This window comes from Heterodontus francisci, chromosome 1 (genome assembly GCF_036365525.1).
Source record: "Heterodontus francisci isolate sHetFra1 chromosome 1, sHetFra1.hap1, whole genome shotgun sequence".
Lineage (NCBI taxonomy): Eukaryota > Metazoa > Chordata > Chondrichthyes > Heterodontiformes > Heterodontidae > Heterodontus > Heterodontus francisci.
Window position 1 is genome coordinate 159677170 of NC_090371.1, and position 22230 is coordinate 159699399.

The following is a 22230-nucleotide window of genomic DNA, read 5'->3' on the forward strand; positions in this document are numbered from 1 at the left end:
GGCCCTCCAAGCCTGCGCCGATCTTGATGCTTGCCTAAACTAAAACCTTCTGCACTACCGGGGCCCATATCCCTCTATTCCCATCCTATTCATGTATTTGTCAAGATGCCTCTTAAATGTCACGATCGTACCTGCTTCCACCACCTCCCCCGGCAGCAAGTTCCAGGCACTCACCACCCTCTGTGTAAAGAACTTGCCTCGCACATCCCCTCTAAACTTTGCCCCTCTCACCTTAAACCTATATCCCCTAGTAACTGACTCTTCCACCCTGGGAAAAAGCTTCTGACTATCCACTCTGTCCATGCCGCTCATAACTTTGTAAATCTCTATCATGTCGCCCCTCCACCTCCGTCGTTCCCGTGAAAACAATCCGAGTTTATCCAATTTCCCCTCAAAGCTAATGCCCTCCAGACCAGGCAACATCCTGGTAAACCTCTTCTGTACCCTCTCCAAAGCCTCCATGCCCTTCTGGTAGTGTGGCGACCAGAATGGCACGCAATATTCTAAGTGTGGCCTAACTAAAGTTCTGTACAGCTGCAGCATGACTTGCCTATTTTTATACTCTATGCCCCGACCGATGAAGGCAACATGCCGTATGCCTTCTTGACTACCTTATCCACCTGCGCTGCCACTTTCAGTGACCTGTGGACCTGTACACCCAGATCTCTCTGCCTGTCAATACTCCTAAGGGTTCTACCATTTACTGTATACTTCCCACCTGCATTAGACCTTCCAAAATGTATTACCTCACATTTGTCCGGATTAAACTCCATCTGCCATTTCTCCGCCCAAGCCTCCAACCGATCTGTATCCTCTGACAATCCTCATCATTATCCGCAACTCCTCCAACCTTTGTGTCGTCTGCAAACTTACTAATCAGACCAGCTATATTTTCCTCCAAATCATTTATATATACTACAAACAGCAAAGGTCCCAGCACCGATCCCTGTGGAACACCACTAGTCACATCCCTCCATTCAGAAAAGCACCCTTCCACTGCTACCCTCTGTCTTCTATGACCGAGCCAGTTCTGTATCCATCTTGCCAGCTCACCTCTGATCCCGTGTGACTTCACCTTTTGTACCAGTCTGCCATGAGGGAACTTGTCAAAGGCTTTACTGAAGTCCATATAGATAACATCCACTGCCCTTCCTTCATCAATCATCTTCATCACTTCCTCAAAAAACTCAATCATATTAGTGAGACATGACCTCCCCTTCACAAAACCATGCTGCCTCTCGCTAATATGTTCGTTTGTTTCCAAATGGGAGTAAATCCTGTCCTGAAGCATCCTCTCTAATAATTTCCCTACCACTGACGTAAGGCTCACCGGCCTATAATTTCCTGGATTATCCTTGCTACCCTTCTTAAACAAAGGAACAACATTGGCTATTCTCCAGTCCTCTGGGACCTCACCTGTAGCCAATGAGGATACAAAGATTTCTGTCAAGGCCCCAGCAATTTCTTCCCTTACCTCCCTCAGTATTCTGGGGTAGATCCCATCAGGCCCTGGGGACTTATCTATCTTAATGCTTTGCAAGACACCCAATACCTCCTCCTTTTTGATAATGAGATGACTGAGACTATCTACACTCCCTTCCCTAGGCTCATCATCCACCAAGTCCTTCTCTTTGGTGAATACTGATCCAAAGTACTCATTTAGTACCTCGCCCATTTCCTCTGGCTCCACACATAGATTCCCTTCTCTGTCCTTGAGTGGGCCAACCCTTTCCCTGGTTACCCTCTTGCTCTTTATATACGTATAAAAAGCCTTGGGATTTTCCTTAATCCTGTTTGCTAATGACTTTTCATGACCCCTTTTAGGCCTCCTGACTCCTTGCTTAAGTTCCTTCCTACTGTCTTTATATTCCTCAAGTGCTTCATCTGTTCCTAGCCTTCCAGCCCTTACGAATGCTTCCTTTTTCTTTTTGACTAGGCTCACAATATCCCGCGTTATCCAAGCTTCCCGAAACTTGTCAAACTTATCCTTCTTCCTCACAGGAACATGCTGGTCCTGGATTCTAATCAACTGATGTTTGAAAGACTCCCACATGTCAGATGTTGATTTACCCTCAAACAGCCGCCCCCAATCTAAATTCTTCAGTTCCTGCCTAATATTGTTATAATTAGCCTTCCCCAATTTAGCACCTTCACCCGAGGACTACTCTTATCCTTATCCACAAGTACCTTAAAATGTATGGAATTATGGTCACTGTTCCCAAAATGCTCCCCTACTGAAACTTCGACCACCTGGCTGGGCTCATTCCCCAATACCAGGTCCAGTACGGCCCCTTCCCTAGTTGGACTATCTACATATTGTTTCAAGAAGTCCTCCTGGATGCTCCTTACAAATTCTGCCCCATCCAAGCCCCTAGCACTAAGTGAGTCCCAGACAATATTGGGGAAGTTAAAATCACTCACCACTAGAACCCTGTTACCTTTACATCTTTCCAAAATCTGTCTACATATCTGCTCCTCTACCTCCCGCTGGCTGTTGGGAGGCCTGTAGTAAAGCCCCAACATCGTGACTGCACCCTTCCTATTCCTCTCCCCTTTTCAACTGAATTCTAGCCAGAGTTATTCTTTCAAACTCTGATTCCATGCTTTCTTCTTCTGGTTCGGGGTAAGTTTCAAATGGTTAGCTAGACTCTTCACCAATTCAGGTTTCTTTGCTTTTTGTTTGAAAGTGATTCCCACCTCTAAGCTTTTTAAGTCTTCAATACTTAATTTGTTTAACTTAGCATGGGATATCTCACCCTGCTGTATAAACTCCTTAGCATTGCATCTGGCCATCTCTTCTGTTTCTAGCATTGTAAAGAAAACACAGAAGATGTTTGAGGTCAATTTTCCTCAGCACCTGACCACAGCAAGTGTCTTTTGTTATTAAGTTGTAACCCCTTGATGTTTTATATGTCAAATAAACAGACAACGACAGGTTTTCTTGTAGCTTTAAAAACAATCAATTGTTTATTGATCAATAGGCCTTATCCCAAAATTGTCGCAATTGCATCCACTCACGCATTCGCTATTGCACACACACAGATGCACAAAAAGAGACAGATAGTGAGGAAAAAGTGGTAAGTGATTATAAGCTGAGGGGAAGTTTCAGGGGAGGTCACATAAACCTGCTGATTTCTCTTGGAAATCAAGTTCTCGTGGGTTGCAGGCCTGAGGTGATTGTAGATTTCTGTCTTGGTTGAAACTTCAGTTGACGACCGGTGGTCACTTCTAGTTCACTGCTGTCTGGTGTAGGCATAGAATTCTACAGCAGGGCAGGTGCCTTCTGGTTTGCAGGAAACAAGCTGCTGGATGTTGCTTTTCTTCTATCTCTTTCTCTCTTGTTCTTTCTCTCAAAGCTGTCTTTTTAAAGGTAAAACTGTGTTACTTCTCGCCTCCTGGTGGGAGACGCTCTGGTCTCTCCCATGGTGATTGCACAATGGCCCAGGAGGGGCCTTCTTTGTTTCAACTTTGATGATTTTTCCTTTATCCCTGTCAGACAGTTTGAATACACAAAGGCCAAGTCTTTTCTTCGACAGCCATTTTGAAGTATTGCTTTTTGAAAGAAAGGCTCAATTTTTTAAAAGACAAAGTCATTTTTTATAACTCTGTTGTTCATAATTGTTGTTCCATGGCATTGCTGGCATGTGTGTGACAAATAGGACACAGAAACAGGCTCACAGGGCCTGCTACACCATATCAATAGCCTTGGCAGTTCTATTCCCCCTCTTTCTCCATGTACATTTATTTGCTTACTAGATTTCAGAATTATACCTTTGCAAAAAGAAATTACTTTGACCATTGCAGGGTGTAACATTCTGTCTTTGTCAAGCAGCATATCAGCTGAACTATCACTTGCGACACTGTGAAAGATCCACTAATATTGTCTTATAATATAGGTAAATGAAAATCAGTTGGGAAGCAAGAATAAAGTTACTTACATTTTAAGTAAGTTTTAACCACAGTAAACATTGTTATAAATATTAAGCTGGAATTACTGTCAGTTATGTTATCATATGGACATCTATTGCACTCGTACCAAATTCCTCTCTTTGCTATTCTAATTAAGGGATTAACCTGACTATTTAAATGAATTACTGCTTGTTAAAATGGCAGCAACCGCATATTAAGGATTTCTGTGAAATCCTATCTTTCCCTAGCAGTAATACCTCATGTAGGTGATACTTATATATAACATCATTTCCTGTAATATAAAACTAAAAAAGTACAAAAATGCAAAAAAAACACAGATCCTAACGAATAGGAAAGGAACAGCAAAGAATGGCAAAGCAGATAGTAAGAGCGATAAAAAGGAAGTATGAAAAGAAACTTCCAAGGGATATTAAAATCAACACAAAAATATTTTACAACTATATTAGGAAAAAGAGGGTGCTTGGGAGCACCTTGAAAGCTGATAAGGTGATAGTGTCAATGAAAATAAGGAAATGGCAGACATGTTGAATAATTATTTTGCATCAGTTTTTACAGTAGAAGACACCAGACACCTGAGGAAATTAACTGAATCAGGAGCAGGGACTCACCAAAATTAACTTGAGTAAATAGCATTAATGAAGAAAATAATGGCAATCGTGACAGATCCCCAGGTCCAGATGGTTTCCACCCCAGGGTTTTAAAGGAAGTGGGTGATAACATTGCAGATACCCTAGCTATAATCTTCCAAAGTTCTCTCAAATCAACATGCGTTTTGAACAAGGTCATTGACCTAAAACGTTAACTCTGTTTCTCTCTCCATGGATGCTGCCTGACTTACTGAGTATTTCCAGCATTTTCTGTTTTTATTTCAGATTTCCAGCATCCACAGTATTTTGCTTTTGCACAAACTAAGGGTGTATTCCCTGAAATTTAGAAGGTGAAGGAATGGTGCAATCAAAGTTTCAACACAGTAAGAAGAACAGATAAGGTAGATTTGGGAGAAACTATTTCTACTAGTTGGGGACTTTAGGTCGAAGGGGCTTAGTCTAAAAATTAGAGCCAGACCTTTCAAGAATGAAGTTAGGAAACACTTTTACACACAAAGGGTGATAGAATTTTGGAACTCTCTTCCGCAAATGGCAATTAATGCCAGATCAATTAATAATTTTAAAACTGAGATCAATAAATTTTAGTTAACCAAAGGTATTAAGGGATATGGGGCAATGTGGAATTGGGTCACAGATTAGCCATGATCTCATTGAATGGTGTAACAGACTCCAGGAGCTAAATGCCCAGTTCCATGTTCCTGTGCAGTATTACAGGGATGGATGAGCCGCTGGAACATATAGTTTTCCACAGAACTATAGCAAGGGAACCACACACCTTATCCAGCCAGACGGAATAGTGTCACAGATTATCTATTACATTGGACCTGCACTTATCTGGATCTGTGCCCTGTAGCAGTCTGCATCAATGAGAATGTTCAGCCTCCTCCTGTGAATATAAACTGAGTTACCTGAGACGAGCGGCTGCAGTGGGGTTCCAGCATTCGCAGGGTCTTTAATTCTCTCAATCCAGAAGTTACCCGAGGGCATCAGTTTCTGAAGCTCGGTCTTTAGTTTTTGGAGGAACTGTTGGAAAGTGTCCTCGCTTAATGGCTTCGTTTCCTCAAACTCAACTACGATGCTCCCTGATTTTATTGCCTTCAAGAAAAGACCAAAAGGTTCTGCTATTTTTGGAAGGACGTCAGATAAAGCCTTTGAGTGCAATTGTTTCAATACGGGAATACTCGCCCCTGCAATAGCGATCGGGCAGATAATCCTCCCAACAGTCCGCACGAAGTTATCGCTGATTCTGATAGATATGGTCCCATTTCTTAAATTCATTTGAAAATGAGAATGTAAATTCTCGCCGAGGCATGCTCTTCTGGCAGGTGGTGAATCCGAAATCGCCATCGCCATCTTCACCCAATACAACAACCTGTTTACACTTGATTTTTCTATCACTCTAAGAGACTATTCCCTCATTCAGTTACTGCGATGCAGGAAGTGGTTTTGCCGGCGCACCTCATTTCTCGAGTGCCGAGTGACAAAGAATATTCTGATATCACCAAAAATAAACTTTGTTCACCTTTCATGCAAAATATATACAGAAACAATCCCCACAAAAATTTGCTGCACAACAACTTGCATTTATATTGTGCCTTTAACATAAACATCCCAAAACACTTTTGACGCCGAACCATATAAGGTCATATTGGTGCAGCTAGCCAAAAACTGAGTCAAAGAAGTGGGTTTGAAGGAGCTTCTTACAAAGAGAGAACTAGTGAGGCAGAGATTTCGAGAGGAAGTTCTAAAGTTTAGAGCCTGTACGAGCCTGTCATCAGAAGGCATCTGGCCAATGGGTGGAGTAATTAAAATCAGGAATGTTAAGCAAGCCAGAATTGTGCAGAAATCTCGGAGTGTTGAAGGGCTGGGGGAGATTACAGACTGAGGTAGGGGATACGCCATGGAGGGATTTGAAATCATGGATGAGAATTTTTAAATGGAGATATTGCCGGACCAGGGACCAATCTGTCAGTGAGCACAAGGGTAATGTAGCTCTTCGGAATTCATTGCGACAGATATGATTTCTGAGCCTCATTCATTATCTCACTTTGAAGGGACTTTGAAACCTTGTGATTTTTTTATTCTGAACAGGTTGTTACGACCAGGTGAGAAATGGATCTAGGGTTCCCTCTCAGCTTTCATCTGATATTACTGTAACAGGATTTAATTTTAAACACACCATGTTTTTAGCTCCCCCTTGGTGAATCCTTGTTCACCGCTTTTCAATTATAAGGCAAAGAAACCAATACAAACAGGCTTTCTTAGGTTTAAAGAAGAAAAGTTGAAATTTATTAAACTTAAACTCTAATTTGGTTAACGCCTATGGATACACAATGCACCCATGCTGGCATGCATAGGCGATACACACATGCAGATTGGGACAGAAAACAGCAGAAGAAATAATAAAGTGGAAACGTTTGAGGCAATCTCTGAAGAGGGTTTTTTGTTACTGTGCTTTGAGCTCACTGTCGAGTCCTTGATTGTAGGTAGATCTTGCTTTTCGTTGGGGCCCAGTATTCTTCTTAAACCTTGTTCACTGTAGGAGACTTTTCTCTCTTGGGGTTCATGTGTCTTCAGTGGATTCAGTTCCGTGTGAAAGAGATGGGAGCAGACAGGGGAGGAGGTCTGCTTCAGTCCAGGAGCATTCTGCTTTCTGCCCAAATTGTTTGTACAAATTTTAAAAACGCAGGTTGCCCAGCTGGTGGTTTGACCATGTTTTTTTGTGTATTTGGCCATCTTAGCAGTCAACCTGGAATGCGAGCTCTCCCACCTTCAACATCTGGTGATCAAAAGTCCATTGTGGATTGAATGTCAGGGAACGGCTGCTTGGTCCTTCCAAACACTGTCTGGTAATATGCAAATGTCTTTTCAAGCCACGGTTGATCTGTTCAACAAGTCTTCCCCTCACTCCAGTAACAGTTTAAAATCAATGTTCATGACAAAATTAATGTGCCTCATTCTTGGCAGGTGGGGCCTAGCATGACACCTCCACACCCAGTGGAATGAAATGCGACTTGAGAAAAGGCGCATTTCATTAAAAGGGTTGAGAAAAATATAAGATGCTGAAAAAAACATGCATTTCTCTCGTTCATCACCATTCATGGTCTGACAAGGAGGGAGCGGGGGTAGTTAGATTAAATAGCCCAAAAAGAATTTTTTCCAAGAGAGTCAGTAGTGGGCAGGTCTACCCTGAACTCTCTTTCAGTGCTTTGCTGTATCATGCTTTTGACTTCAGGGGATGGGTGGTTCTCTTTTTCTCACTGTGGGGTGAATTCTTTGTTCTCTGGGATAAGCCTGCCTGCAGGTATTTGTGCAGACTCTACTGCATTGCCCTGCAGCACTTCAACTAGGTGAGGCATCACCCTTTCTTTGTCTCTGCAATTTCCTGTAAATGCCGTTCGCAACTCTGGTGGGAGGTTTCTAGTGTCTGCATTTACGTAGGAGGATGTGGGTTCTAACATTTCACATTTTTCTGGGTTGGCTGACCAGACAGTAGGGGTTTTCATCTGGGATTCCGCCCAGACTTCCTTTAACCTGCCCTCTTGGTCACTTTCTCCCCTTCTCTGTTTAACCTTTTGCCAGCCGTGTGCCTGCCTGTCCCTTCTTGTTCTCAGCGGAGGTCCCTTACAGTTCACCAGCCCTCTGCTGGAGGGTCCTCCTAACACTGGTACAGGACTTAGGGGTGCAGGTTTCACTGTAGGTTGGGGTTTCCCCTCAAGCTGGCACATGTGACAACTCCTGCAGTACTCCACCACATCTTTGTAGAATTTTGGCCAGTCAAACTGCTGTCTTATGTATACTGACATGTACAGTCACTGTAGTCTCGTGGGCCTTTCTTAATATTTCTGTCCGGTATCTCTGCGGCCCCACTAACTGGTGAACTATTGTCCACTCCTTGCCCTCAGGTCTGTGAGGAGAACTCCATTTTCTCATCAGTATCTTATTCTTTAAATAGTAGCAATCAGGGACTCCCTCTGCTTCACTTTTGGACTGGGCAGCCTGTGCTAACTCTCGCAATACTGGATCAGCTCGCTGAGCCTCAGCTAGGGAAAATGCACTTAATTCATTCCCTGGGTCTCCTAACTTTCCAAAGTCTCGGACGGCAGACCTCATGGTCATTTGCCTGCAGTGCCAATGCAGTCTCCTCTGGGGAAGCTGGTTTGATCATGGCCTGATCCACTACACATTCAGGGACACTGCAGGGGTCCGTCTCCTACCACTGCCCTGTCTCTCTAACCTCCTACGGTCTTTCTTTCACTACTGGGGGGGGGGGGTACCACCTTCACCCCTGCCAGATCATTACCTAGGAGCAGGTCAACCCCATCCACAGGCAAACTAGGGACAATCCCTACGTTCACCGGTCCCGAAACTAGGTTGCAAGAGTACAGGTACAGGCATACAATGCCCCTAATACCATTCACCACCATTTTGGTGTTCACTGCACTCTCTAGGTGAAAGGGCAGGACTTTTCCCAGTAAAAGGGATCTAGTGGCCCCTGCGTTCCGAAGAATCACTATGGGCTTTCTTGCCCCACTCGAGGGGCATGCAGTTGCTCTCCCTTAAGGCACAAAACCCTGATAACCCTCAGGAACCCTATTAAATTTTCCTGCACTTGCAGCGATAGACTTCCTGGGTCTTATTTTTACTGCAGTTACAGTCACAGCTTGTTCTGTTGTGCTCTCCATCAGGTTCACTTCTTCACTAAGTTTCCAGCAGTCAGCTCTTAAATTCCCCTGCTTTATTACAATGGAAACACACAGGTCTCCTGTTGGCTTTTATTATTCTCACCAGTCTGCCATATGAGACATTGTCAAAGTCCATATGGACTACATCAAATGCGTTATCCTCATCAACCTCCTCAAGAAATTCAATCTAGTCAGATGCAACCTTCCCTTCACAAATCCATGTTGATTGTCCCTGATTAATTTGTACCTTTCTAAATGAGGATTATTGTTGTTCCTCAAATTTTTTCCAATAATTTGCCCACTACTGTCATTAGGGTGAAAGGCCTGTAATACTTGGTCTATCCTTTCCTCCCTTTTGAAACAATGAAATATAATTAGCATTCTCCAATCCTCTGAAATCACACCTGTAGACAGAGCAGACTGGAAAATGATGATCAGAGCCGCCACTATTTCTTCCTCTGCTGCTCATCGGCCTAGCATACATTTCATCTGGACCTGGTGATTTATCTACTTTCAAAGATCTAAATCCCTTAATATTTCCTCTCTCTCACTCTTCCTCAACTACAATGTCTGCATGATCCCTCTCTTGTGAAAACAAATGCAAAGTATTCATTATGGCCATGGTCACATCCATACACAGAACAATTTTGGTCTCTAATAGGCCCTACTCATTTCTTGGTTATTTTCTTGCCTTTTTTGTATTAATAAAACATATTTGGGTTTTCCTTGATTTTACTTGCCAAACATTTTCATGCCCTTTTTGCTCTCCTAACTTCCTTCCTAATTTCTGCCCTGCACTTTCTAGACTATATAGGATTACATAGGAGATACAGCACAGAAACAGGTCATTCAGCCCAACCAGTCCATGCTGGTGTTTATCCTCCATACGAACCTCCTCTCCCATCTTTCCTCATCTAAATCTATCACTGTGACCCCCTATTCCCTTCTCCCTTATATCCTTGTCTTGCTTTCCCTTAAATGCATCTAATACCATTGGCATCGACCACTCCCTGCGGTGGCAAGTTCCACATTCTCACCACTCTTTGGGTGAAGAACTTTCTTCTGAATTCCCTATTGAATTTCTTGGTGTCTATCTTATATTGATGGCCTCTAGTTATGCTCTTCGCTACCAGAGGAAACATTCTCTCTGTATCCAATCTATCAAAACCTTTTATAATTTTAAAGACCTCTATTAGGTCACCCTCTCAGCCTTCTTTTTTCAAGTGAAAAGAGACCCAGCCTGTCAAACCTTTCCCTATATCCCTTTTATAATATGGCGACCAGAACTGCACACAGTACCCTAAGTGTGGTATAACCAAAGTTCAATACAGGTTTAGCATAACTTCCCTGCTTTTTAATTCTATCCCTCTAGAGGTAAAGACTAGTGGTTGGTTTTCTTTTTATGACCTTTCCAAACTGTGGCACAACTTTTAATGACTGGTGTATATGTACTCCAAGATCCCTTTGTTCCTCTACACCACCTAGACTTGCATCTTCCAAGTAATGTGATGTCCCTATTCTTCCTACGAAAATGTACCACCTCACATTTATCTATGTTGAACTTCATTTGCCAATTATTTTCCCATTCTGCAAGTTACCTCCCCCATTTTACTAGTTTAAAGTCTTTGCCACCTTCCTATTCACCCTTTCTGCTAGGACAAGGGTCCCATCCTGGTTCAGGTGGAGTTCATCCCATCAGTACAGCTCCTTCCTGTCCCTGAACTGATGCCAGTGTCTCATGAAAAGGAACCCCCCTTCCCCACACCAGCCCTTTAGCCACATATTAATTCTCCTGCTCTGTCTGCTCCTATGCTGATTTGCACGTGACTTGGACAATAATCCAGAGATTATTACCCTCTAGGTCCTGCTTCTTAATTTAGGGCTTAACTTCTAATACTCTTTCACAGCAGGATCTCCTCCCTGTTCCTGTCTATATTGTTTGTTCCAAAATGGAACCGCTGTGAGATATCCCTTATCCTGGCAACAAGTAGGCAACACTTGTTCTTAGCCTGCAGAGGGCGCTATCTATCCCCCTAAGTACAGAGTTCCCATTACTACCACATTTCTATTCTGCTCTTCCCTCCCCCTCGGACAGCGTTCTGAGCCATGGTGCCTTGGTCTGCATTGTGACTGTCCTCTCTGCAGTCTTTCTCCTTGTCCTCACAGGTACCGAGTACATTCATACCTGTTGGAGAGGACCAGTGTCCATGGGAGCTCCTTCTCAACCTCTCCTAAATCCCCATTACCTGGCTATCTAACAGTCACAGCCTCCCTGTCCTGAACCTGTGTTTTTGTCTGGACTGTGATTTTATCCTGGATAAAACTGTCCATAAATTCCTCCCCCTCCTTTATGTGTTAGTGTCTTGCCAACTCACACTTCAGCTCAATAAATCTGAGCCAGAGAGATTTGAGAAAGAGACATCGCCTGCAGACATGTTTGCTTGCGACAATCTCGCTGTCCACAAACTTCCACATTCTGCAGTACAGACACAGAACCTGCTCTGCCATATCTTAGAGTATCCTTATTTTATTTATTTATTAATTAAAGTCTTTATTCAGCAATTATTTGTAGTTTTATTAAGTAGTTTAATTAGTTAAGCTATAAATTTAATACAGTACTCATACTTTCCTTGCCCTAATCTAAACTATTGCCCTAGTTTAGAGAAAAAAAGCTTAAAACTCACCAACCAATCATCTACCTACTTACCTAATTAATGCTGCTGGACTTCAGATCTCAGGTCTCGCTCTCTCCGACCACTCCTTGTTTTGTAAAATACCAGAACAGCACCTGTTCCCTCACAGCGCTGATTTCCCTCATTCACCAAATTCCCCAAGTTAAATCAGCACTCCATTGAGCTAGACTTCATGTTTCTTACCATCTCGGCTTTTAATTATATTGTTGCAACCAAGGCAGGAGCAATGCCCTGTCAATTCAGTCCCATTACTCCACAGGTCACAGCATATTATTAAAGTTTCCCACCCACTGGAAATTAGCCAAATTAAACACGTTATTAACCCCCAGAATAAGACACACCAATCCAGGTATCTTTAAACAACAACAAATTAACTACTTATTTATAAACTAAATCTTAAACAATACTGAGATAAATCTATATCTGAAAAGACTTTATAACTTCTTATTCCTCCTAACCCTCATGCAGTCACATATACACTCAAAAAACAATGGTCAACTGCTTCTAAAATGATGTTTTAAATTAGAGCTATTTCTTAGGAATAATAAAACAACTGGGTTGTAAGTCCTGGTTGGTTACTTTCCAGGATCAGTGAGATGTCTCAGAGTCAAATAATCAGATGCCACTCAAAGTCTCCAGGCAAGTTGATGAACAGTCTGTAATGGATTGGCATTCAAGGCACTTTGGCTGCAGTAAGCATCACACATATCTTTCAAAAAGGAGAATAACAACAGGTTTATTTCGATTTTTGAATTAGCAGTCTATCAGTAGAAACTTTACTGAGTTTCCAGAACTTCCAGAAACACATAAGACAACAGAAAGTCACTCCTGAGGCAGAGACTTCTTAGAGATGGGAGTAAAAAGGAATTTGTTACCTCCAACAATGCAAAGATTACTTTCCAGGGGACTTTTCCTCTTTAGGTGAAACACAGCCTGTAGACCAATGTAGATTTTCTTCTGAGAGAGGCAAATCCTTCAAGGAGAGCATATTTCGCTGGTCTGCCAGATCAAACTGGTTCTAGCCAGTCTTTACACACAGTCAACCTGATACAATACGGCATGTGAACGCATCTCTTTGCTGTTGCCTAGGAAACAGGCTTGCAGCTTGCACACACTGTTCCCAGAGAGACCAATAACTCTCAGTCTTAAAGGCACACAGGCACCCTTTAGTTTTTTAAAGAGAAAAAAAAACACTTCCATGACAATATCAATGAAGAACGTCACGCAAGTCATACAGGTAGTGGCCCGCAGTTCTGCCAGTCCCCAGGGAATCAATATAAGTCTGTGTAGTGCCATCACACAATCAATATCTTCCCACGGTATTTGCATACTAAGGGTCTCTGTAAAGCTTGATTCAGCTGCACACAGAGGTCACCATCAGTATGATGGTGACATTGGGTACGTTCCTTCTGCCTATCCCTGGCAACATAGTCCATTTACAATCTCCAGATAAAGTGGAAGATAGCAAGAGGACCACTGCAGTGCAGTTGCAGGTAATGGACCATATTTGTGTCACAAATAACAACACTGAGAGCATGTCACACCTTTTGACTAGATTCTTACTCATGACAAGAGGAAGTGCTGCACCCACAATCCCATCTTTCATTTTCCTCCCAGTTATTACTGCACAGTCCAGGTCCTCTGAACTAGACACCCACACCTTCAAGTTATCAGGCCTTTCCATGATTAAGATGAAGCATCAGGCAGTCCAATTCCCAAAGAACATCACTTCACTTTTGCTATGATTCAGTCTGACCCCTGAGACAGCTTCACACTGGTGCCAGAGCATTCAAACATCTAAATCAGGCAGGTCCACAGTTGGCCAAGCTGTTGTTAATAATTGACCAGGCAGCCTAGCTCTTTGACATAAACATGGACGTATCACTAAGGGTAAGAATTCTTCCTAACAACTGAGACATGCATAGGCACTGTACATAAGTATAATCACCTTTTTGTCTTGGTGGGGGAGGGGAGGCGTGTGGCGAGTAGATACAATAGTATATCAGTACCCGATATGGTTTTCAGAGTGACTGAATTAGCAGATGCCATCCAAGGCAGCTGGAAAGGCGCCAGTTATGTCAAAATTCAAGGCAGTGCGAACTTTCAGTTCTCTTGCAAATCTAACTGCAGGAGATGGCAAAGATCCAAAACTATCCTTGTGGTGAAGTAAAGGGTAACCATCACAGAAATATCCAACTGGCAGGGTTCAGAAATTCATTTTGTTATGTAACAATGGAATGTGCAGACCGCCTCAGGAGCAGGTAGAACTGCTTCCGCATATTCTTGTGGAACCTCTGATTCTTCTGCTCCCTCAAGGCAACAGGAATTCATATCTAACCAGATCAGGGTGCTTGATTTGAGATGTCAGCCATGGTTCAGTGGTTGCACTCTTTCCTCTTGAATCATATGTCATTAATTAAAACCCCGCTCCAGATACTTGAGCACATAATCTAGGCTGATATTTCAGTGCAGGACTGAGGGACAGCTGCACTGTCACAGGTGCTATTTTTCAGATGAGATGTTAAACCAAGGCCATCTGACCTCTCAGGTAGATGTGAGAGATCCCATGGCATGATACAAAGAGCAGAGGAATTCTTGTATCCTAGTAAACATGTATCCATCAACTAACATCACAGATTATTTGATCATTCATTCCACCTCCCACCAACTCTTACCGTCTGCCACTGGTACCTTAAAATTGCATCAAAGTCCTACACCAATTGTAGTTCACCTATTTGCAAAGTGTAAGTAGCCTCTTACCTAATTTGGGCAGGAGAACTATTTCTCCATGTACTAGCTAGCTGCACAATCACAGGACAGTTCTAATTGATGCAATTCCATTTTGGCCACGGTTGCCCTATTCAGGCTGGGCAGAGACTGTGAAAGTTGAGGCCATGGTCTCATACCTTACTTTGTTGTTAGTTGCTGCTTCTCTCACCCTAACTCATCCTTTTGCTTTTCTTTTTTTTTTGAGTGGGAGGTGGTGGGTGGCATAGTTTGATGTAGCAAGGAAAGGAGCTACCAATCAGAATGAGGAAAGCCTCTGTCTCATCAGTTTAGTACATTAACATTCATCTTTAGTCAGAAATCACAGACAAACAGGTTTGCTGACTTCAAAATGCAATTTAAAAAAGAAACAAACATTATCATGAGGCAAGACCTTCTCCAGTGGCATTTCAGTTTCTGAAATTCAGAGAACACAAAAACTGCAACAGGTGCATAATAAGCATGCATTTTTGCTTCATATTCTAACAAGGAATAGAAGAAATTGGAGCAGGATTAGGCCACATGCCCCCTCAAGCCTGCTCCACCCTTTAATAAGATCATGGCTCATCCTCGACCTCAACATCCCCCTCTTGAGCCTCATATCCCTTGATTTCCTGAGAGCCCCAAAATCCAGCAACCTCAGCCTTACATATACTCTGACTGAGCAGTCACCATCCTCTAGGACAGAGGATTCCAAAGATTCACAATCCCGAGTGAAGAAATATTTCATCTCAGTCCAAAATGGCTGTCCCCTTATCCCGAGACTATGCCCCCAGTTCTAGACTCTTGAGCCAGGGGAAATAGCCTCTCAGCATCTACTCTGTCAAACCCTCTCAGAATTTTGTGTCCATGAGATCACCTCTCATTCTTCTAAACTCAAGAGAGTTTGCCCCATTCTATTCAATCTCTCTTCATAGGACAATTCTCTGATCCCATAAATTCTTTTACAGCATTTAAAAAAAAACATGAAGTTTACCTGCAGTTGTTGAAATTTGTCCTCTAGCTTTTCTTCAAGTAGTTTTAAAAACTAGGCAAAACTACAATAAGCTGAAGTAAAATATTCCATCAGTGCAGCTGACTGAACAGTACTGATACATCCTGGGATATTAACTACACTGTGCAGTTTGAGCATCTGCAATCAAAATTCAGTTCAAAGCACAGTTTTGGGCAAAGATACCAAGGCTGAGCGCAATCATGTTATTGTGAAATAAATATTAAGATATTTTAGCTATTATGAAATGTGCAACCTTATATTTTTAAATTTGGTTTAAACCCTTATTTTGAATATTAACAATTTCAGTAATTGAGAAAATGACATAACATTTTTCCACAAAACATATTTTACATATAATGGCCAGATTACAACAGTGACTCCTTTTCAAAAGTACTTCAGTGGCAATGAAGCACTTTGGGAAGTCCTGAAGTTGTGAAAGATGCTATATAAATACAAGTTCTTCTGTATTCAGATTGTCCAGTTACAGGATATCAAATTTCTGCAGGAAATTTCTATTTCTATTATAAACGTGGGCACAGCAATTTATAATGGAAAACGGTGACTCAAAAGCGTGATGATAAATAACAGGAAATAAAGTTTTGCAGACAGGAAAAATGTGCAAACTTTAGATTTTAAGAAGAAAAATGGATTGGAAGCTGTCAACTGCCTACATGTTCCAGACTTCTGAAAAAATAAAGAACAAGCCTATAACCTTACATCAGTGCCTTGTGACCTTTTGCAAACACCATTATCTGGAAAAGTTTCCACCAGGAACTTGCAAATTAGATACTCACAGATTTGCTAAGTCTTGAAGATGTGTGAATTGTTTCAGTCAGGGATCTGAGATATCAACACACTGTGTTGCTTGCCCAGTGCAAGGGTTAAGGACATCTCCTTGGGGCTGGAGAAGAACTTGGGAGTGGAAGGGGAAGGATCCAGCTGTCATGGTCCATGTGGGTACCAATAACATAGGTAGTACTAAGAAAGAGGTTCTGCTTTTGGTTTTTGCTCTTCTAATTCACTGCTTTTTTAAAATTCATCTCATGGGATGTGGGTATTGCAGGCTACGCCAGCACTTATTGCCCATCCCTAATTGCCCACGAGAAGGTGGTAGTGAACTGCCTTCTTGAACCACTGCAGTCCATGTGGGGTAGTGCTATTAGGAAGGGAGTTCCAGGATTTTGACCCAGCGACAGTGAAGGAACAGCAATATAGTTCCAAGTCAGGATGGTGTGTGGCTTGAAGGGGAACTTGCAGGTGGTGGTGTTCCCATGCATCTGCTCCCCGTCCTTCTAGGTGGTAGAGGTCGCGGGTTTGGAAGGTGCTGCCTGAGTAGCCTTGGTGCATTGCTACAGTGCATCTTGTAGATGGTACACATTGCTGCCACTGTGCGTCGGTGGTGGCGGGATTGAATATTTGTGGACAGGGTGCCAATCAAGCAGGCTGCTTTGTCCTGCACGGTGTTGAACTTCTTGAGTGCTGTTGGAGCTGCACCTATCCAGGCAAGTGGAGAGTATTCCATCACACTCTTGACTTATGCCTTGTAGATGGTGGACAGGCTTTGGGGAGTCAGGAGGTCAGTTACTTGTCACAGGATTCCTAGCCTCTGACCTGCTCTTGTAGCCACGGTATTTATATGGCTACTCAAGTTGTTTCTGGTCAATGGTAACCCCCAGGATGTTGATAGTGGGGGATTCAGCGATCGTAATGCCATTGAATGTCAAGGGGAGATGGTTAGATTCTCTCTTGTTGGAGATGGTCATTGCCTGGCACTTGTGTGGTGCGAATGTTGTTTGCCATTTAACAGCCCAAGCCTAGATATTGTCCAGGTCTTGTTGCGTATGGACATGGACTGCTTCAGTATCTTAGGAGTCGCGAATGGTGCTGAAGATTGTGCAATCATCAGCGAATATCCCCACTTGACTTATGATTGAAGGAAGGTCATTGATGGAGCAGCTGAAGATGATTGGACCTAGGACACTACCCTGAGGAACTCCTGCAGTGATGTCCTGGAGCTGAGATGATTAACCTGCAACAACCACAACCAGCTTCCTTTGCACTAGGTATGACTCCAACCATCGGAGAGTTTTCGCCCTGATTCCAATTCACTTCAGTTTTGCTGGGGCTCCTTGATGCTATACTCAATCAAATGCTGCCTTGATGTCAAGGGCAGTCACTCTCACCTCACGTCTTGAGTTCAGCTCTTTTGTCCATGTTTGAACCAAGGCTGTAATGAGGTCAGGAGGTGAGTGGCCTTGGCGAAACCCAAACTGGATGTCACCGAGCAGGTTATTGCTAAGCATGTGCTGCTTAATAGCACTGTCAATGACACCTTCCATCACTTTACTGATGATTGAGAGTAGACTGATGTGAGTATGAGCAGCTAAGGGCTAAATTAAAACGCAGAACCACAATGATAATAATCTCTGGATTACTACCTGAGTCACGGGAAAGTTGGCAGAGTAAATAAGATTAGAGAGTTGAATGTGTGGTTCAAAGATTGATGTGGGAGAAATGGGTTTCCATTCATGGGGCACCGGCACCAGTACTGGGGAAAAAGGGAACTGTACCGTTGAGATGGCCTTCAGTTGAACTGAACAGGGACCAGTGTCCTGGTGAATTGTACAACTAATGCTCTGGAGAGGGTTTTAAACTAAATAGTGGGGTGGGGGGTTCAGGTGAGGGGAAATTTAAAAAGTTAATAAGAAAGGGCAATAGTGCAGGGTAGCAATACGGGTAATGATAACTGGAGTATGACAGGAAGGGACAGAGCATACAAACATAAAAGTGCACCAGCAAATGTCAGAATAGGAAAAAATAGTTAAAAAAACAAAATTAAAGGTTCTTAATCTGAATATATGTAGCATTCGTAACAAATTGGATGAATTGATGGCACAAATAGAAATAAATGGATATGACATGATAGCCATTTAGTTGCAGTTGCAAGGTGACCAAGGCTGGGAACTAAATATTCAAGCGTATTTTAACATTTTGGAAGGATAGGAAGAAAGGAAAAAGAGGTGGGGTAGCTGCTAATAATGGATGAGATCAGTACAGTAGGAATAATCTTGACTCAGAAGATCAAGATGTTGAATCAATTTGGGTTGAGATAAGAAATAGCAAAGGAAGGAAATCACTAGTGGGAGTCGTTTATTGGCCCCCCAACAGTAGCTACACTCTAAGACAGAGTAGAAATCAAGAAATAATGGGGGCTTTTAGGATGGGTACTACAATAATTGTAGGTGCTTTTAATCTTCATATAGATTGGACTAATCAAATTGGCAAAAGTAGCCTGCAGGATGAGCTCACAGAGTATATTTGGGACGGTTTCTTAGAAGAATACATTCTGGAACCAACATGGGAGCAGTTTATTTTAGACCTGGTAACGTGTAATAAATGACCTCATAGTAAAGGATCCTCTCGGCAAGAGTGATCATAACATGATAGTATTTCACACGTAGTTCGAGCATGAGTAATTTGGGTCTGAAACTAGTGTCTTAAACTTAAATAAAGGCAATTACAAGGGTATGAAGACTGTTGGCTAAAGTGGACTGGGAAAATAAAAGATGGTAGAGAAACAGTGGCAGACATTTAAGGAGATATTTCATAACTCTCAACAAAGATATATTCCATTGCAAAGATTCTGAGAAGGATGCATCATTCGCGGCTAACTAAGGAAGTTCAGGATGGGATCAAATTGAAAAGGCAAAAGATGCTGGAAAGATAAATTGTAGGCTGGAAGATTGGGAAAATGTTAGAAACCAGATGATGACTAAAAAAAAAGAGGGAGAAATGAGAATAGGAGAGCAAACTGCAAGAAATATAAAAATAAGACAGTAAAAGCTTCTACAAATATATAAAGAGAGAGTAGCTAAAGTAAGCATTTGTCCCTTAGAGGACTAGACTGTGGGAATAATGGGAAACAAGGAAATGGCAGACACTTTGAACAAGCATTTTGTATCTTTCTTCACAATAGAAGACACAAAAAGCATCCCAAGAATAGTAGAAAATCAAAAGGCAAAAGGGAGGAACATAAAACAGTCTCTTATCACTAGAGAAAAAGTACTGAGAACTAAAGGCTGACAAGTCCCCTGGACCTGATGACCTGCATCCTAGTGTCATAAATGTGGCTGCAGAGATAGTGGATACATTGGTTGTAATGTTCCAAAATTCCCTAGATTCTGGAAAGGGCCCAGCAGATTGGAAAACTACAAATGTAACACCTCTGTTCAAGAAATGAGGGAGACAAAGTAGGAAACTATAGGCCAGTTAGCCTAACATCTGTCATTGAGAAAATGCTAGAATCCACTATTAAGGAAGTAGTAGCAGGGCATTTAGAAAATCAATGTAATCAGACAGTCAACATGATTTTATGAAGGGAAACAGTGTTTGACAAATTTATTAGTGCTCTTTGAGGATTTAACAAGCAGGGTGGATAAAGGGGAACCAGTAGACGAATTTGAATTTCCAAAAGGCATTCGAGAAGCTACTACATAAAAGGTTACTATTCAAGATAAGAGCTCATGGTGTTGGGGGTAATATATTAAGCATGAATAAAGGATTGGCTAACAGGAAATAGAGTTGGGATAAATGGGGCATTTTCAAGTTTGCAAACTGTAACTAGTGGAGTGCTACAGGGATCAGTGCTGGGGTCTCAACTATTTATCGTCTATAACAATGACTTGGATGAACAGACCGAGTATTGTAGCCAGATTTGCAGACAATGCAAAAGATAGGCAGGAAAGCAAGTTGTGAGGAAGATACAAAGTGTCTGCAAAGAGATATAGATATGTTCAGTGAGTGGGCAAAAATTTGACAGATTGAGTTTAATGTGGAAAAATGTGAGGGTGTCCACTTTGGCGGGAAGAATAGAATTTTATTTACATAGAGAGACATGCTGCAGTACAGAGGGGTCAGGGTGTCCTTGTACATGGATCACAAAAAGTTAGCATGCAGATACAGCAATTAGGAAGGCAAACAGAATGTTGGCCTCTGTGGAAGGGAGGTGGAGTATAAAAGTAGGGAAGTCTTGCTCCAACTCTACAGGGCACTGGTGAGACCGCATCTAGAGTATTGTGCACAGTTTTGGTCTCCTTACTTAAGGAGGGACATACTTGCATTGGAAGCAGGTCAGAGAAGATTCACTAGGCTGATTCCTGGGATGAAGAGGTTTGTCTTATGAGGAAAGATTGAGCAGGTTGGGCCTATACTCATTGTAGTTTATAAGAATGAAAGGTGATCTTATTGAAACATAAGATCTTGACAGGGCCTGACAGGCTAGATGCTGAGAGGATCTGGGTGAGACCTGGATGTCCTTGTACACCAGTCACCGAAAGCAAGCATTCAGGTGCAGCAAGCAATTAGGAAGGTGAATGGTATGTTGGCTTTCATTGCAAGAGGATTCAAGTACAGGAGCAAGGATGACTTACTGAAGTTATACAGGGCCTTGGTGAGACCACATCTGGAGTTTTGGTCTCCTTATCTGAGGAAGGATGTTCTTGCCTTGGAGGGAGTGCAAAGATGATTTACTAGGCTGATTCCTGGGATAGCAGGATTGACATATGAGGAGAGATTCAGTCAATTAGACCTATATTCACTAGAGTTTAGAAGAATGAGAGGGGATCTCATAGAAACCTATAAAATTCTAACAGGACCAGACAGGCTAGATGCAGGGAGGATGTTCCCAATGGCTGGGGAGTCCAGAACCAGGGGTCAGAGTCTCAGGAAACGGGGTATGCCATTTAGAACCGAGATGAGGAGAAATTCTTTCACTCAGAAGGTGGTGAACCTGTGGAATTCTCTACCGCAGAAGGCAGTGGAGGTCAAGTCATTAAATATATTCAAGTCGATACATTTCTTAATACCAAAGGGATCAAGGGATATGGGGTGAAAGTGGGAACAGGGTACTGAATTAGACATTCAGCTATGATCTTTTTTGAAAGGCAGAGCAGGCTCAAAGGACCGACTCCTGCTCCTATTTTTGATGTTTCCCCTCGCGAGGGAATCTAGAACTAAGGGGCACAGTTTCAAAATAAGGACTCTCGCTTTTAAGATGGAGATGAGGAGGAATTTCTTCTCTGAGGGTCATTTATCTTTGGAATTCTCTTCCCTAGACAGCAGTGGAGGCTGGGTCATTGAATATATTCAAGGCTGAGACAGACAGATTTTTGATCTACAAGGGAGTCAAGGGTTATGAGAGGCAGACAGGAAAGTGGAGTTAAGGCCACAATCAGATCACCCACAATCGTATTGAATGGCAGAGCAGGCTCGAGGGACTGGATGGCCTATTCCTGCTCCTGTTTCTTTTTGTCAGCTCATACTTGTCCTAGCGCTCACTCTGTCCCTGATGACATATTCCGGTAACGTCACATAACTGATGTCAAACTAATGGGTCTGCAGTTTTTTGGTTCCTCACTCCATTTCTTTGATAGTGACAGTTGCAAATTTCCAATCAAAAAGTTGCAAATCCCAAATCTAGAGATCTTAAATCAATCCAAAAGCACAGAAATCACAGGTACAGGCCCAATTTAGATTTGAAGGCACTTTTTTTTTTT

At 42.4% G+C, this 22230-nt stretch overlaps 1 protein-coding gene across 1 annotated transcript in view; it reads right to left on the reverse strand.

The window, feature by feature from the left end:
• The window catches only part of LOC137373054 (uncharacterized), a 190998-nt gene extending 184775 nt beyond the window's left edge, over positions 1-6223 (reverse strand). Inside the window, exon 1 of the mRNA XM_068037825.1 lies at positions 5447-6223. Coding sequence (XP_067893926.1) covers positions 5447-5891 — 445 coding nt within the window. The 5' untranslated portion in view covers positions 5892-6223. The remainder of the gene's footprint in view (positions 1-5446) is intronic.
• Positions 6224-22230: the final 16007 nt, after the last annotated feature.